The 14,650-nt window shown below is 52.4% G+C and overlaps 1 protein-coding gene across 1 annotated transcript; it reads right to left on the reverse strand.

The window, feature by feature from the left end:
- Positions 1 to 96: 96 nt before the first annotated feature.
- On the reverse strand, positions 97 to 6,939 carry CFAP73 (cilia and flagella associated protein 73). The gene is made up of 7 exons (XM_055322724.1): positions 6,884 to 6,939; positions 5,418 to 5,523; positions 4,123 to 4,227; positions 3,589 to 3,789; positions 2,893 to 3,114; positions 2,462 to 2,620; positions 97 to 722 (listed from the first exon to the last, which is right to left on the reverse strand). Exons 1-7 carry the CDS (start codon positions 6,937 to 6,939, stop codon positions 501 to 503), a joined length of 1,071 nt encoding a protein of 356 aa, XP_055178699.1. The 3' UTR covers positions 97 to 500.
- Between the last annotated feature and the right edge of the window lie 7,711 nt (positions 6,940 to 14,650).

Here is a 14,650-nt window from a genome sequence, read left to right on the forward strand (position 1 = left end):
TAAAACAGGTGTGCCTGCTGAGCTGAGAGACCCAGTGGGGGCTGCGGGAGGGAGGCGAGAAGCAGGGTGTGGGGCAGAGGGCTCAGTGGCTCCCCTCCGGCTGTAAAGCGGTTAGTTAACATGGCTCCATCACACCCCCAGAAGTCAGAATTGGTCCCGGCCTCTGCCCTCCAAGCCCTGTGCCCCCAGCCCCAGTTTGGGGTCCTGGGACAGTCAAAGGTAGCCTCCAGCAGCTGGATTTTCAGGCCCCCAATCATCTGCAACAGTCCGCAGTAGAGGAGGCTTTGTGCAAGTGCCTGCTGTATGACCCTCTCGCCAGTCTGGCTATTTTACTTTACTTCCCAAACACTCAGAATGTACCAGAATTTGCATCAGGCTTCATTCCAGACACTTGACACACATCAGCTTGTTTAATGCCATGACTGCCCTGGGTGGGAGGACCCGGTCCTAGGCCATGTGGCAGATGAGGGATTGGTGCCCCCCCCCCACCGAGTGCACACTTATTTAGCACTTGCTATATGCCCCTCCTGTACTCCGCACGGCAGTCTGAGCGAGCATGGCCCTCCCATCTCAGGTGGGCACCACTCGGCACACACCCTGCAGGAAATGTATACCTCCTTTTCAGGGGTCCCCCTGCCCCCCTGCTCACCTGGGTCAAGGCTGGACTGGGCCCGACGAAAACTGGTCAGCATGGAGGACTGGTCCAGTATGAAAAGCTTCACCTGTGGGTCCCCAACACAGCAGTCACATCCCAGCCCCTGGGTGTCCAGTTCCACCCCCCCACAAATACAACGTAGGATGCTGCAGAGTGGAGGGGATGTGGAGACCCCTAATAAAGCTATGATGATGGTTCCCTGGGACCAGCAAACCTCCCCTAGACTGTTCTGGGTCCTTTCGGCCTCGGTCCAAGCCTCTAAATGGTTTGTGAGCAGACACCCCCAGTTTCCTAGCTGGTTATCTATCACCTGCATTCTAATTAAATGTGTATTTTCACTTAACATTAATTCATTTTTTCCCATTTTAATTGGATCAGTCATATTCCTTGGTGGCTGACCTGCTCTCATCTCCATGGGGTTAACATGCCCATATTTTAATTATTTATTGATAGGAACTTAATGCCCCTGGGTCCACTGGCAAGAGCTAGAACCTGAGGCAAACTTACCCTTGGGCTCTCCCTTCACGTTTGTCACTGAAACATTTGAAAAGGAAACTATATTTCTAACAAAAATAGAAAAGAATTAAGCTATACTTGTCATAAGTAGAGAGGCAACTGGACAAACTGCTATGAACTGAAGCCCTGCTGTGCTCTTGCATTTCCCCCCACCGCCGTCACCTGCAGGGGGCATCAGGTGAGGCCCAAGCCCAGGGAGCACTGTGGGACTAAAGCAATCACCCGCACAGCCTTCCTCCTTGGGCTCAGGGTTGGTTGAAAGGGCAGGCTTCTGCTCACTTGGTCACATTGAGCCTCTGTCCCTGGACTCGTCCTGCGTACCGCAGGGTGCCGGGCCACCCTTGGGACAACAAGTGGTGTAGGTGAACCTGTTCCACTCAGCATATGGCACAAAGTAGGCTCCTGGGGCCGAAGTTCTTGATGTTTGGTTGGGATCTGGGGTGATGGGCACAGGACAGGAGTTGCATGGGCAGGGGTGCCTTTCTTTTGTTTCTTCTACTGAAAGGGGCCATGCTTTGGGTTCCCATTAGAGACAACAAAGGTGGGATGCCTGGGTGGCTCAGGGGTTGAGCGTCTTCCTTTGGCTCAGGGTGTGATCCCAGTCCAGGGATCGAGTCCCATAGTGGGCTCCCCACAGGGAGCCTGCTTCTCCCTCTGCCTATGTCTCTGCCTCTCTGTGTCTCATGAATAAATAAATAAGATCTTAAAAAAAAAAAAAAGCAACAGAGGTGTCCAAAGTCAGAAACCCCTTCCCTCCGTTGTAAGCCATGTCACATGTTCTGCAGCTTTGCAAACCTGAATGACTTGGCCCATAGTGACATTTGTACAGAAAGAAGGACAAGGACACAGCCCCACGCTCCCTCTCCCTCCCTAGGGAAGCTGAGGCCTGTCCATGCCTCAGGACAGGGGGGTCAGGTATTGATTAAAGGTGAGTCTCAATCCAGTTTCTCATTGATATCACCTGTTTGTGCTGTTTGACACTGGGACAAAAGACAGACTCTTGTCATGAATGTGCGGTGTCATCAGTACACACCCCAGCCCTTGGAGAGCCCTGAGGTCCAGAGAGGAGCATGACTTTTTGGGGCCACAGAGCAAATGCCCATCGGAGCCAAGACCAACCCAGGCCTCCTAGGCAGGGTCCCCAGATGGCCATGGAGTCCACATCTGTGGTGTCAGAAGTGTGCGTTCAGCTCCCAGAGGGCCATACTCAACCCAGAGTAGATGAGATTTCAGGCATTGTGAAGTTCCCGAAGGTCTGGGAGTGGGAAGGGACATAAAGAGGGGGCTCACCTGCTCTAGCTGCCCTTCGGTGTCCTCAATGTCCAGGGCAGGTGGCTGCCTCTTGTGCTGACACACTAGCTGGAAGAGGTTGAGCGCTGCCATTCTAGTGCGTCCCAGGAGAAGGGTCTTCGCTGCCGCTGTGTTCTGGATCTGAATCCACTTGGATTCCTAAAGAACAGAATCTCCTCCCAGATCAAGATTTGAACCTGCCCGGGAAGGCTGGGGCCCATCCACTTTGCTCCAGTTAGGTGTGCATGGGTGCCTCCGAAAGAGAAATGCAGGAACTGGCTGTCAGGTTCTGCGAGGACTGGCCTCCTGTGCCCTAAGGCCTTTTCTGATGGCCCCGTTAGGGCAGCTCCCTTCTGCTTTTAGGAACCCCAGCATTCCTCTAGTGATGAGAGGCTGGGGTCCCTAGTGCCCACCTCCTCCCGGGCCCATACCCAGCACAGTGTGCGCTCCCTCGCAGCCTCCAGGCGCTCCAGCAGCTGCACTCGCTGCTGGCTCTGCCTAAGCACCTCGTCCTGCCAGGCGTCCCGCAGCTGCTGCAGCCGCCCGCGGGCCTCCTCCAGCTCCTCCAGCCGCTGGCGCTCTGTGAGTCTCAGTGCCACCTGCATATCAGCCAGGCCTTCAAAGCGAGCCACCAGCTCGGGAACCCTCTGGAACTGGGGTGGGGTCAAGATGTGGACCTCAGGTGGCCTGCAGGCCCCTGCCCTCCGCAGGCCACCTGGCCCTCCAGCGCCTCCTCGGTTAGCCCATGTGCAAAATGAGGGCATCACACAGTGCCTATCCCAGACTGAGGGCCACTCCAGCATAAAGCCTAGCCAAGCTTCACTACCTGCAATTGTTCCATTCAACGGATATTTATGGAGTGCCTGTGTCCTTGAGTGGAAGTTACCATGGCAAGCCTCAGTTTCCCCATTTATAAAATGAAGTTGACGAGAGTGGGATTCATGTCACTGGGCATTGGGGAGAATTCAAGAGCAAATCTTGTCCCTGGATACAGTCAGTGCTCAATAAGTGGTGGTTCCTGGCATACAGTCAGCGCTCCAGTAGTGCACACCCAAAGCGGTCCCAGAGGCTACTGGACGCTGCTGCTCGGTGGCGCCGAGGCCCCAAGCCTCCCGCAGGGCGCTCACCTCGGGCAGCAGCTCCAGCACTTGCCCCAGCAGGCGCGCGCAGGGCTCCAGGCGCAGCAGCCGGTGCTGCAGCTCCGCGCGCTCCCCCCGCAGCTTCTCCAGCTGGGCCCGGAGCCGTAGCGCCTCGGCCTCCTGGCGGCTCGCCCGCCGCCGCTCCTCTGCCGCCCTCTGCAGTGCGCGGCTGCGCCGGGCCTCTGTGTCCTGGGGAGGCGGATGGAAAGGAGGCGAGCGCCCGCACGACTTGGGACTCGGGAGCCGGCGGGGCTCACCGCTTCCCCCGGCCCCAACACTTGCACGCCCAGCGGTAGGTAGCAAACAGATGGCCCGTGGGTAGCTTCCACCAGTCTGATTTTGTCCCTCACTTCTTCCCCAAGCTCTTTAAAAACTCACATGCATCATGCCGTGTGTACCTCCTACTATTCCTTGTATTGGTAAGCCTAGTTTTAAAATTTCTGTGCGAGTCTGGCCCCTACAGGGTTGTGACTTTGTGACCCAATGGCCTGCTTCTCCCTGGCCCCAGCAGTCTCCACCTACCTGCAAGAACTTGTCAAAGTGGACAAAAGATCCCTTTAGCTCCCGCTCCTTCTGTTTCACCTGTTCCCAGCGCTGTTTCAGCACTGCCATCGTGGTCTGGAACACCTGCGGAGAGGCGAGGAGGGGGTGTCTGTGTGTATTGGGGGGTTCAAGTTATCCAGCGCTTTCAGACTTCTTTTTTAAACTTAAAAAAAAAAGATTTTAGGGCAGCCCCGGTGGCGCAGTGGTTTAGCACTGCCTGCAGCCCGGGGTGTGATCCTGGAGACCCAGGATCGAGTCCCACGTCGGGCTCCCTGCGTGGAGCCTGCTTCTCTCTCTGCCTGTGTCTCTGCCTCTCTTTCGCTCTCTCTGAATAAATAAATAAATAAATCTTTAAAAAATATTTTATTTATTTATTAAAATTTATTTTATTTATTTATTTATTTTATTTACACACACACACACACACACACACACACACACACACAGAGGCGGAGAAGCAGGCCCCATGCAGGGAGCCCGATGCGGGACTCGATTCCAGGACCATGAGATCACTCCCTGAGCCAAAGGCAGACACTCAACTGCTGAGCTACCCAGGCATCCCAAGACTTCTTAACTTCTGTCATCTGTTGTCCCTGATCCTGTCCTACACCGCAGCCCAAATCCACCCATTGGCTCTCACCTCACTTGATGAAGCCTGAATGCCCTCCCGGAGCCCCTGCATGGGGACATGCCTCTCCTTCCTTCTAGCCTCACTTACCCCCTTCCCCTGTCTTCCAGACCCTCATCCACCTGTGCTCTGTCCTTGCCTTCCAGGATAATGCACTGTTCCCCCTGCCTGCTTATCCCTCCTCACCCTACCTGCCTTTGCTGAATAAGCTCACTTGCTCGTCCCTGGTCCCCAGACATTATATCCTCCAGGAATGCCTCCTTGACCACCCTCTTGTGGAGACAGGGGCTTCCTTTGGGCTCCCACAGTCTTCTCAGTGCTTCCCCGCCTGAAGCAGTCATCACCCAGAACTTGTCTGTCTCCTTCTCTAGACTGTGAGCCCTATGAGGGCGAGGACTGCAATGAGACTTCTAGATCCCAGGGTAGTGTCGTGCACATAGTAGGTGTTCAGTGCACATTTATTTGCACCAACTGATCTCATTTGATCCTCATTTGATCGTTGATGAGTAAACCAAGGCTCAGAGTGATAAAATAACCTGTCAGACCCTGTAGCTCATAAGTTGGTTCCATCACTTCCCAACTAGCTCACCATTTTTTGGGGGGGAGGGGGTTCCAAAAAGTCTCAGGGACTGCAGAGAAGACTCACCTCCTTCTGGGCCTGCAGGCTCCGGTCCACATCCACCAGCTCCCGCCTCTTCTCCAGGAGATGCAGCACTGGTGGGAGGTGCTCCACATTTTGCCCTGGGATCTTCCTGGAGGGGCTCAAGGAGGAGGTGGGGATGAAGGAGGCAAGAGTCAGGGCCCCAAATTCCCCTCTAGTGCCTGAAATGCCCCCGTGAGCCATAAACTAGCTGCTGAATTGTTCATTAATTCAACAAATTGTACTGAGCACCTATTCCATGTATAGGCACCTTCCAGGCACTGGGGAGCGGGGTGTAGGTGTGAACAAGGCAGACAAAAATCCCCACCTTCCAGAAGCCGGTGTTCTGCTGAGGGGGTCCACAGAAAACAAAGCTAACAAATGATAAATAATGCTTGGACCTGATAGGTGCTCAGAGAAAAATTAGGCAAAAGGAAATCTTTCAACAAGGAGGTGAAAAAGTTTCTCCGGGGAGACCCTGAGGTCATCTGGGCAGAGAACTGAGGGGCAAGAGGGAGTGAGCACGTGGATACCTACAGGGAACAGCCAATACCAAGGCCCCAAGGGAAAAGCTTGGTTTGTAGAAGGTGCTTGAGGCTGCTGTGGGGGTCGAGGACTAACAGGAGAGGCAGGGCAGTTGGCAGGAAATAGTGACGGGGGTCTGGGATGACACAGAGACAGAGTAGTTCTGGTCGGTAGTTGGAGGGGAGAGGTGAGGAGGGTCAGTCATGCTGTAGTTTGAGAGCAGAGTTGGTGCAGTGATGGGGGGTGAGAAGGGAGAGAAAAGTGAACTCAGAGCTGGAAGGAGAGTGCTGGTGGGAAGCTGAATGGGACACGGAAGATCAGGTCCTTGCTGCGGCCGCCCGGAGCTGTGCGTGGCTGGAAGACTGTTAGACCTCCCCTCGACCTCCCTGGGAGGGCTCTAGGAGGAGGCTGGGATCTGGAGACTTGCTGGGGTGTGGCAGTGGGGCGGGGGAGCTGCACACAGCCCTCCACAGTGGCTGTGTAGACAGCAGAAGGGATGCTTGAACATTCTGTTCAGCAGGGTTTTCCCAGCACCGGTCCAGACTCTGACACAGAGCTCGAGACTCAGTCACTGCTGAGCACAAAGCAGGCACCCGACAAGCTTCCTCCCCGCTTCCTTGAAAATGCAGAGTTTGCAGGAGTTCACAGAATTCCTTCCCACCTCAGTTCAAACGATTTAACCTCAGCTGGAAGTCAGCCAGGGGTGGGGATCAGGAACAGATGAGAGGCCCTGGCTGTTAACCCAGCTCTGCCCTAACTAGCGCTGTCCTAACCGGCCAGAGATCATTTTCCTCTAAGACTCAGTTTCTTCCTCTGTGAAGTGGGGACAGTAATATGCCACCAGGAACTGCCCAAGGAAGCCAGGCGCCACAGGCAAGGGGAAGGCATGGGTCATCCCACCGGCTTCTGCCCTCCTTCCACCCCTCCCTGCATTCTGAAGCACTCACAAAGATATTTTCTCTTGCAAGGCCAGTCGGAAATATTCCTCCCAGGGCACGGCCATCCTCCCGGCAATTGCCCCGGGCTTTCTTGGGCTTTTTTCCCACAAGGCCGGAGTCTTGCACTAGCTCAGGAGGCCCTGGGGGTTTCTGATGGAGGGCAGCGAGGCAGCGTGCTCGGTACTCTAAGAAGGCAGCCACCTAGCAGGCCTTGGTTGCCGGGGCAACCAACCACACAACATTCCGTTGCCTGCCTGAGGCCAGGGGCATCCATCCTGGGGGAGCACAGAGGGGGCCCCTGGGAGCAGAACAGGCTCTGCTGATTCCAGAGCCAGCTTTAACTCCCAATCTAAACTGGGGTGCGGTGAGGAGGAGGTGTGTCCCTCAGCCAAAAATTTCCCCTCTTGGTACCCCATGTCTTCCTGGTCAAGCCACTTCCTGGCTGGTGGGATGGGACCGCCTCTTATCGTAGCTGTACGCCAATTGTCCGTTCAAAAGAATAATTATTGGGCATCCACTGTTGGCCAGGTCCTGGGCAGGATCATTCACCCCCTGGCAAGGTGCTGAGGGCTTATTATGTTCCATCCCTTTGAAGGTCAGCTTCCTTTGCTGGGGGATAGGGCTACCCTGGCCAAGTCTCATGGAACCCCCAGCCTGGTTACAGAGATCACTGCCCAGCGGAGTCCAGCTTGGAAGGGCCCCATGATCTAGATTTGGAGGATGTAGTAGGGGAGCAGCTGATATACTCTGAGCAATTACTGTTGCTCAAACACTGTGCTAGACACTCTCTATATAATATCAATTTAATTCTTAAGACAGCAAGCACTCCAGGGGGTGGTATTAGGGAAAAGTGCCCAGAGTAATACTGCAAATACCATAGGAAAAGTCACGAAATAACACACGCTAGCATCTCATCATCTTTACTTTCTATCGCTTTACTTTTATGTTTTAAATTATTTATTTTATCATGTAAAGAAATGTATTTTCTTATTGGAGAATAATGCTATTAGAAAAAAAGCTATATTTATAATGCCTACATTGCTTAAAACAACTCCTTGTTTAAATATTTTTAGGAAGGAGCTAAAATAATGTACATTTTTCTCCTTGAGCATGTTGCATTAAATCATACATATATCCTTCTGCATAAATCAATGTAAAGTTATAAGATACATGACCTAATTTTTTCTTGATTTAAAAATATTGAGGTATAATTTACATCATGTAAAATTTTATTTCCCATGTATGGGCTTTATGAGTTTTGGCAAATGCATACCACTGCTGTCAAGATACAAAGTGTTCCACCAACCCCAAAAGTCCATGCTCCTTCATAATCAACGCTGTCCCCACCCTAGCCCCTGGCAACCACTGACCTGTTCTCTAGCCCAGTAATCATGCCTTTTCCAGAATATCAGAAATGGAATGAGTCTGGCTTCTATAACCCAGAAGTGTTCATCTGAGATCCATTCATGTTGATGTGTGTACCCATATTTCATTCTTTTTCATTGCTGAGTAGTATTTGATTATATATCATGGTTTGTTTATTCAGCCTCCAGCTGGGTCACTTCTAGTTCTGGGCAATTAACAAAGAGAGCCCGTGTTCATGTACAGTTTTTTTTTTGTGTGTGAACATAAGCTTTCATTCTGCTCTGTATAAATACGTGGGAGTAGGATTGCTGAGTCATATGGTAGGTCTATGCCTAACTGTACAAAAAAACTGCAAACTTTTTCCAAGTGGCCGTATCATTTTTATATTCACACCAGCAATACATGAACAGTCTCGTTGCTCCATATCCAATACTACCAGTTGGTATTGTTGGTGGGTTTTTTTTTTTTTTTTGTCATTCTAATAGATGTGTAGCTCCTGGAAGACTTTTTTTTTGGAAGACTTTTTATTTAGAGATCATTGTAGATTCAAATGCAGGTGAAGAAGTAACACAGGAAGATCCCGTTTCTCTCCATCCAGTGTTCCCCAATGGTTCCATCCTGTATACTACAGTACAATATCACAACCAAGAAATTGGTGTCGATACAATCCACCAAGCTTGTTCAGATCTCATGGTTTTACATGCACTCAATCGTGTGTGTGTGTGTGTGTGTGTGTGTGTGTTTCATTGCAGGCAAAGTTATCACACGTGGACTTCTGTTACAGCCACAATCAGGCTACATACAGAACATTTCTCAAAAGGATCCTTCATGCTACCCTTTGATAGCCAGGACCATCTCCCTCCCTCCTGCCTCCTGAACCCCTGGCAACTGAGTACCTGTTCTCCATCTGTACAGTTTTGTCACCTCAAGGATGTTATATAAGTGGAATTGTACAGTATGTAACCTTAGAGACTGGCTTTTTCACTCAGCTTAATTCTCTTGAGATCCATCCTACCTGCTACATGCATCAGTGTTTATTCTTTTTGATTGCTGAGTAGCATGCCATGGGATGGATGTGCCACAGTTGGTTAAGCTTCAGGTAGAAGAACATTTGGGTTATTTGCAGTTTGGGGCTGTCATGAAAAAAGCCACTATGAAGATTCAGGTCCTGTTTTTTGTGTGAGCGTGTTTTCATCCCTCCAGGATAAATGCCCACCAGCACGATTGTTAAGGAAACTGCTGTAGTCTTTTCCAGAGTGGCTATACCATTTTAAGTTCCCACTGACAATGTATGAATGATCTAGCTTTTCTGCATCCTTGCGATCATCACCATTTTTGCTTTAGCCATTCCACTAGGTGTGTGGTGATGTCTCATTGTGGTCTTACTTGGCATCCTCTACCCAGCTGTAATGATGATGAACATCATTTTGTGTGCTTATTTGCCATCTGTATATCCTCTTCAGCAAGATATCTGTTGCCCTATGTTCTTTTTTAAAAAATATTTTATTTATTTATTCATGAGAGAAAAAGAGAGAGAGAGGCAGAGACACAGGCAGAGGGAGAAGCAGGATCCTTGCAGGGAGCCTGACGGAGGACTTGACCCGGGGCCCCCCACAGGCCCCGGGCCGAAGGTGGCACTAAACCGCTGAGCCACCCGGGCTGCCCCTGTTACTTATGTTCTAATGAATTGTTCTTAGCTGTTGAATTTTGAGAACTGCTTTATATATTCTAGATACAGGTCTCCATGTTCCAGATAGTCCTCTGTTGGATATTTTCTCCCAGGCTGTAGCTAATCTTTTCATTCTCTTCACATAATCTTTTGCCAAGCAAGGTTTTAAATTTTGATGATCTTATCTGCCACTTTTTCCTTTATGTATTGAGTCACGTCTAAGGTGGGATTTGAACTCGGACCACCTGGGTGTGGAGCCCACCCTCTTAATCACAATACTGCAGATACAGATGGGCTTTTCTTAGATCTTTTCCTCTTCAGGCTCATTCCTTTCCTTCCCTCTCCAGAAGGTGTCATCATCTTGAAGATAGTATGCATCTTTTCCCTTTTGAATTTCTATTCTTTTAGAGGCTTTTTTTTTGGGGGGGGGCAATTGTTTATTGAGCACCTACTCTGTGCCAGGCACCGTGTGAGGATATAGCAGTGGAGAAGCCAGAACCTGCCCTTGTGGGGCATACAGGCTGCTGGGGAGTCTAGGGGGAGAATTCTAGGATGCAAGAAGCAGAAGGGAAGCCTCTTTGAGGAAGTAACATGTGAACCCAGACCTGAAGGATGAGGAGGGGTGAGAAGAAGAAATGAAAAGTATTCCAAGTAGAGAGAACAGCATTGCAAAGGCCCTGAGGCAGGAGGATGTGCCCACCCCCCCCACCCCACCATCCTAGAAAAGAACAAAGGTCTGTAGGTTGGTGTGCAGAATTCAAGGATGATGGGATAGGTCATGACTGGATAGGGCCAAGGAGGGCCAGACCTGTGACCAGGAACAGATGAGGGAACTGAGGTCTAGGGGAGTTAAATGAGTCTCTGGGGACATGAGGCAGAGAAGTGATGGGCCTTAGCTTTGTTTTTAAGAGATCCTTGCCTTGAACTGCTCATGGCTTCGAAGAGAGGAAAAGGTGCCTGCCCAAACAGCCTGTCTTCAGAAGGCTGAAGCTATGGGTCCACTCCGCAGGGCCTCTTGGAGCTCCCCTGCTATGCTGCTGAGGCAGAGGTTCCAAGTCCCCCCACCATCCCGTATCTGTCCCCACATCCTGGGAGATAGGGGAGATGGGGCTGCTGAGTGACAGCAGGACACAGATTCTCAGCTGGCCTTGCCCTTGGCCACGACAACGCACAGCTCTGGAAATATCCGCCCTCCCCACCCCCAAGTCTCATGCTTGGGTGGTTTCCCCTTCCTACTTCTCCATTCCAAGGCAGGGCGGCGGGGCGGGGGGCACCCTGGCGATAGGGCTGAAGAAGGAGGAAGCAGAGCTTCAGACTGACAGACGGACACCTTGTTTCAGGCTGTGGGAGGAGGGCACCTCCTGCTTCCTCGGCAGCCAGCCCGCGGGAGGGTTTGCGGCCGTCCTGCCCACTCCGCCTGTCCCCCATGGCTCCCTGCCCAGAATCGTGCCCAGCGATCACAAACGGGGCTTTGTGTGCCTGAGACAAAGAACACGCTCCTCACCCCCAACCTGGGCCAGGACTGGCCTGCCTTGCCCGCACCTCGGCCGCAGAAGGGATGGTGCCACTTTCCAGGGAGGGGAACGGAGGCCCAGAGGCAGACGGGTCTGTGGAGCCAGAAGAGGGGCTCCACCTGCTTGGGGGGTGGAGGTGTAGCAGAGAGGTGCTAAGCTGGCAGTGACTATGCTGCCACCCCAGGTACCATGGGGACAGAGGAACTAACAAATAATACGACCATTATCACACGAGAGGCCAGCTTCCAGCCCTGGAGGGGAACAGAATTCTGTTTAACCCCGCGAGTGTGTTTTGAGTCTCATTCTTATGTGCCAAGCGGTGTGGGAGGTGCGGCATGAATCAGACATTGTCCCTGACATTTAAGAGATACGACGAGCGTGTAAAATACCACAAAACAAGAGAACAGGAGACCAAGGTCACGGAATGGTGCCAACAGGCAGGGGTGGGGGGGGTGGGGGCGGTGGTGGTGGCTGCCTCCCCAGGCGTCTTCCAGGGCTCCCCGGAGGCTGTGGGCCATCAACAAAGCCCGGGAGGTGGTGCTTTCAGAAAGGCAGCTCGAAGTATTTTCGGATGATGAAAGAAGCACACGTCATTATGTGTAGGGAAGCCTGCAGCCCCTGCCCCACTCTGATGCCTGCTTTATCGGCTGCGTATCACTCCCTGCTTCCTACCAAGAGTGTTTTCTTCAGCTGCCTGCTGCTTTTGCCAGTTCCACACGCCACCGAGAGCCCTGGGAGAGCCAGGCTGGGCTGTCACACACCTCCCTGTGTCCCCACGCCTGGGACACAGTAGGCACTCAACACAGACCTGTTGAATAAAAGGAATATTCATGCAAAGAACATCCATATAATACTTTGTGGCAGCAGGATCACGCTGTGTAAATGGTTGTGCTTTCCTCATTACCTGTGTTTCTTTTTTAGCATTTTTACCATTTTTCCGTCATTCAAAGTCTTTGAATATATCCTTTTTAACAGCTACATAGTATTCCATGACATTTGTCTATGCTTTGTTAGCCCCACCACTCCTAATCTTTCTTCAGTTGTATGGTTAGGACAACAACAAGGAACCAGGTACAAAAAGGGGTGGAGGAAGGGCTTTCCTGATGGCAGGCAGGATAGGGCAAGGGCACTGTGGGCACGGCAGGCGGGGGGATGCAAGTAAAATCTTAAGAGTACTGAGCTCAGGAGTGGTGTCTAGAAGGCTATGTGGTCGGGGCATCTGGTGCCCAGTGGTGTGCTGTTAAGCTGACCCTCCAACTCCCCCTTGCCCGCATGGTAGCATTTGCCAGTTTCCATGGGGGTAAATTCTCCTACCATGAACGGTTTCAGGTTCCCACAGTGGCATTGCTGAACATCGAGTTGCAAAGCCATGGGCACAGCTGGCCCTCAGGAACAGGCAGTAGTGCGCATCCCTGGTTCTTGCTCTGAGACGAGGTGCTCCCTCTACTCTGTGTCTGGAGCTCTCCCTGCGTCCCAGGCCCAGCCTCTCAGGTGAAGTGACGGGAGACTCAGCAAACTCTGGGCAGTAGGGCCCATCAGGGTACAAGAGCCTGACCTGGGGATCTCCCAATCAGATTTCTCAGCTGAGATGCAAGGCTCCGGATTCCTTCAGCTCAGCAGCCTGGAGCCACGCTGGCTAATGAGGCATGGTTGCTCCATCCATCCCTGGAATTCGGGGTGAGGCCGGGTGTTCCACCTAGAGGAGGTCAGTGTCAGGCACAGCAGTGGGTTCAGGAGTCCTACTATGGCCGTGACACTGAACCCGGCTGGGTGCCCGGCTGTGCTAAACATCTGACTTCTTTTCATCCCATCCTCACACCCACACGATGAGGTGGGTGCTATTATTATCTCCAATACACAGATACGGAAACCAAGGCACCCAGAGGGTGCCCAAGAATACCCAGCTCATAAGTGTAGGTGCCATGATTCCATCCTGGGTTGGCTTGGCTGGATGCTAAAACCTCTGCTCTTAATTACTGAGCTCAGCATCTCCTGCCACTTCAGGTTTTATGCAGCACTTGCTGTGCGCATCCCAGAGGTGCTAGACTACGTAGGGAGTTGGCAAGAAGATGACTATAGGTTTGTCTTTAAGGGCTTAGGGGAAGAGGAGGGGGGAGAGGCTAACTATTCCTTGAGCACCTACTTTGTGCCAGGAATGCTGCTGGGTGCCTTACACTGCCTCTTGATCAACTCTCACAACAAGCCCTGGGAAAGGTGAAACCCTTCCCACATGACAGCCCAGGCTTGGGTGCTCATAAGCCCACCCTCCCCTCTCTGAGCTGGGTAGCCTCCAGCAGGTCACACTCCTTCTCTCGCCCCCCTTCCCCCTTTGGTCCCTTGACAGGAGCTGCCCTGCGAGACCTCAAACCCTCTGCCAGTTTCAAGTCAAAGCTTCTCAGAACAACAGGAAGTGGCCGAGCCATTCGGAAAGTTTGAGGACTGTGGCCACAGCCCCAGGCGCGTTTCAGGGTCTAATGCCAGTTATTGGACAGGTGACAGAGCTAGCCCCCTGGAGGCCTGGCTGGCACATTCCATAGCCCTCATAACCTCCCTGGGGGCCTGGGGAGGGGCGTCTGGGAATGTGACTTCCTGCTCAGCTCTGCAAGACTGGCTGAGTTGGCTGGTGGCAGTTTGGCTGGCATCCCAGGTGGCCCCAGGACCAAGGCCCTCAGGTTCCATCAGGGGTCCCTGGGGGCTGGACAGCCTATCTGAGATCTCTGCAGGATCTCAGAAGAAAAGAGGTTAGCCAAAAGCTCTCATCTGGGTTGGGGTGGAAAATGGACAGAGCGCTTGTCTTGAATAGCGAGCACTACCATTTTCCCCTGGGAAGGATCTGGAGTGACTAGTAAGGCACCTGGAGGGGACTACTGGTATTTAACACTTCCTTGGGGTTACTGGGGTTCTGGATCCGACCCTGGATCACCTCTTGTACCCTGATGAAGGATGCTGCAATACTTCTAAGCCTTGGGGCCAGCCCTGCTAGACCCATATCCCAGATGGGGTAACTGAGGCCCAGTCTTTGGAAGTTGGAGGACTCAGCAGACAGTGGCCAGCTGGGGAGAGAACTCCAGGGATCGAATCCCTTACCAGCTTGGCAGGATTGCTGGGTGGGAAGTCGGGGAGGGAGCTTGGGAGGCAGACCACTGGCTACTCCAGTGGCTGGGCCACGGGCCCTCCTGGTCCCACCTGTCTGGGCGTGGGCTGCTGTAGTCATTCTGCTGGGGCCTT

This window comes from Nyctereutes procyonoides, unplaced genomic scaffold, assembly GCF_905146905.1.
Source record: "Nyctereutes procyonoides isolate TBG_1078 unplaced genomic scaffold, NYPRO_anot_genome, whole genome shotgun sequence".
In the NCBI taxonomy this organism is placed as follows: Eukaryota; Metazoa; Chordata; class Mammalia; order Carnivora; family Canidae; genus Nyctereutes; species Nyctereutes procyonoides.

Coding starts and splice junctions, on each gene's coding strand:
- CFAP73 (XM_055322724.1), bottom strand. CDS start 6,939: ATGGCCGTGCCCTGGGAGGAATATTTCCGACTGGCCTTGCAAGAGAAA. Junction 5,524..6,883: donor TTGCAAGAGAAAATATCTTT/GTGAGTGCTTCA, acceptor GAGCCCCTCCAG/GAAGATCCCAGGGCAAAATG. Junction 4,228..5,417: donor GCCTGCAGGCCCAGAAGGAG/GTGAGTCTTCTC, acceptor GCCTCTCCGCAG/GTGTTCCAGACCACGATGGC.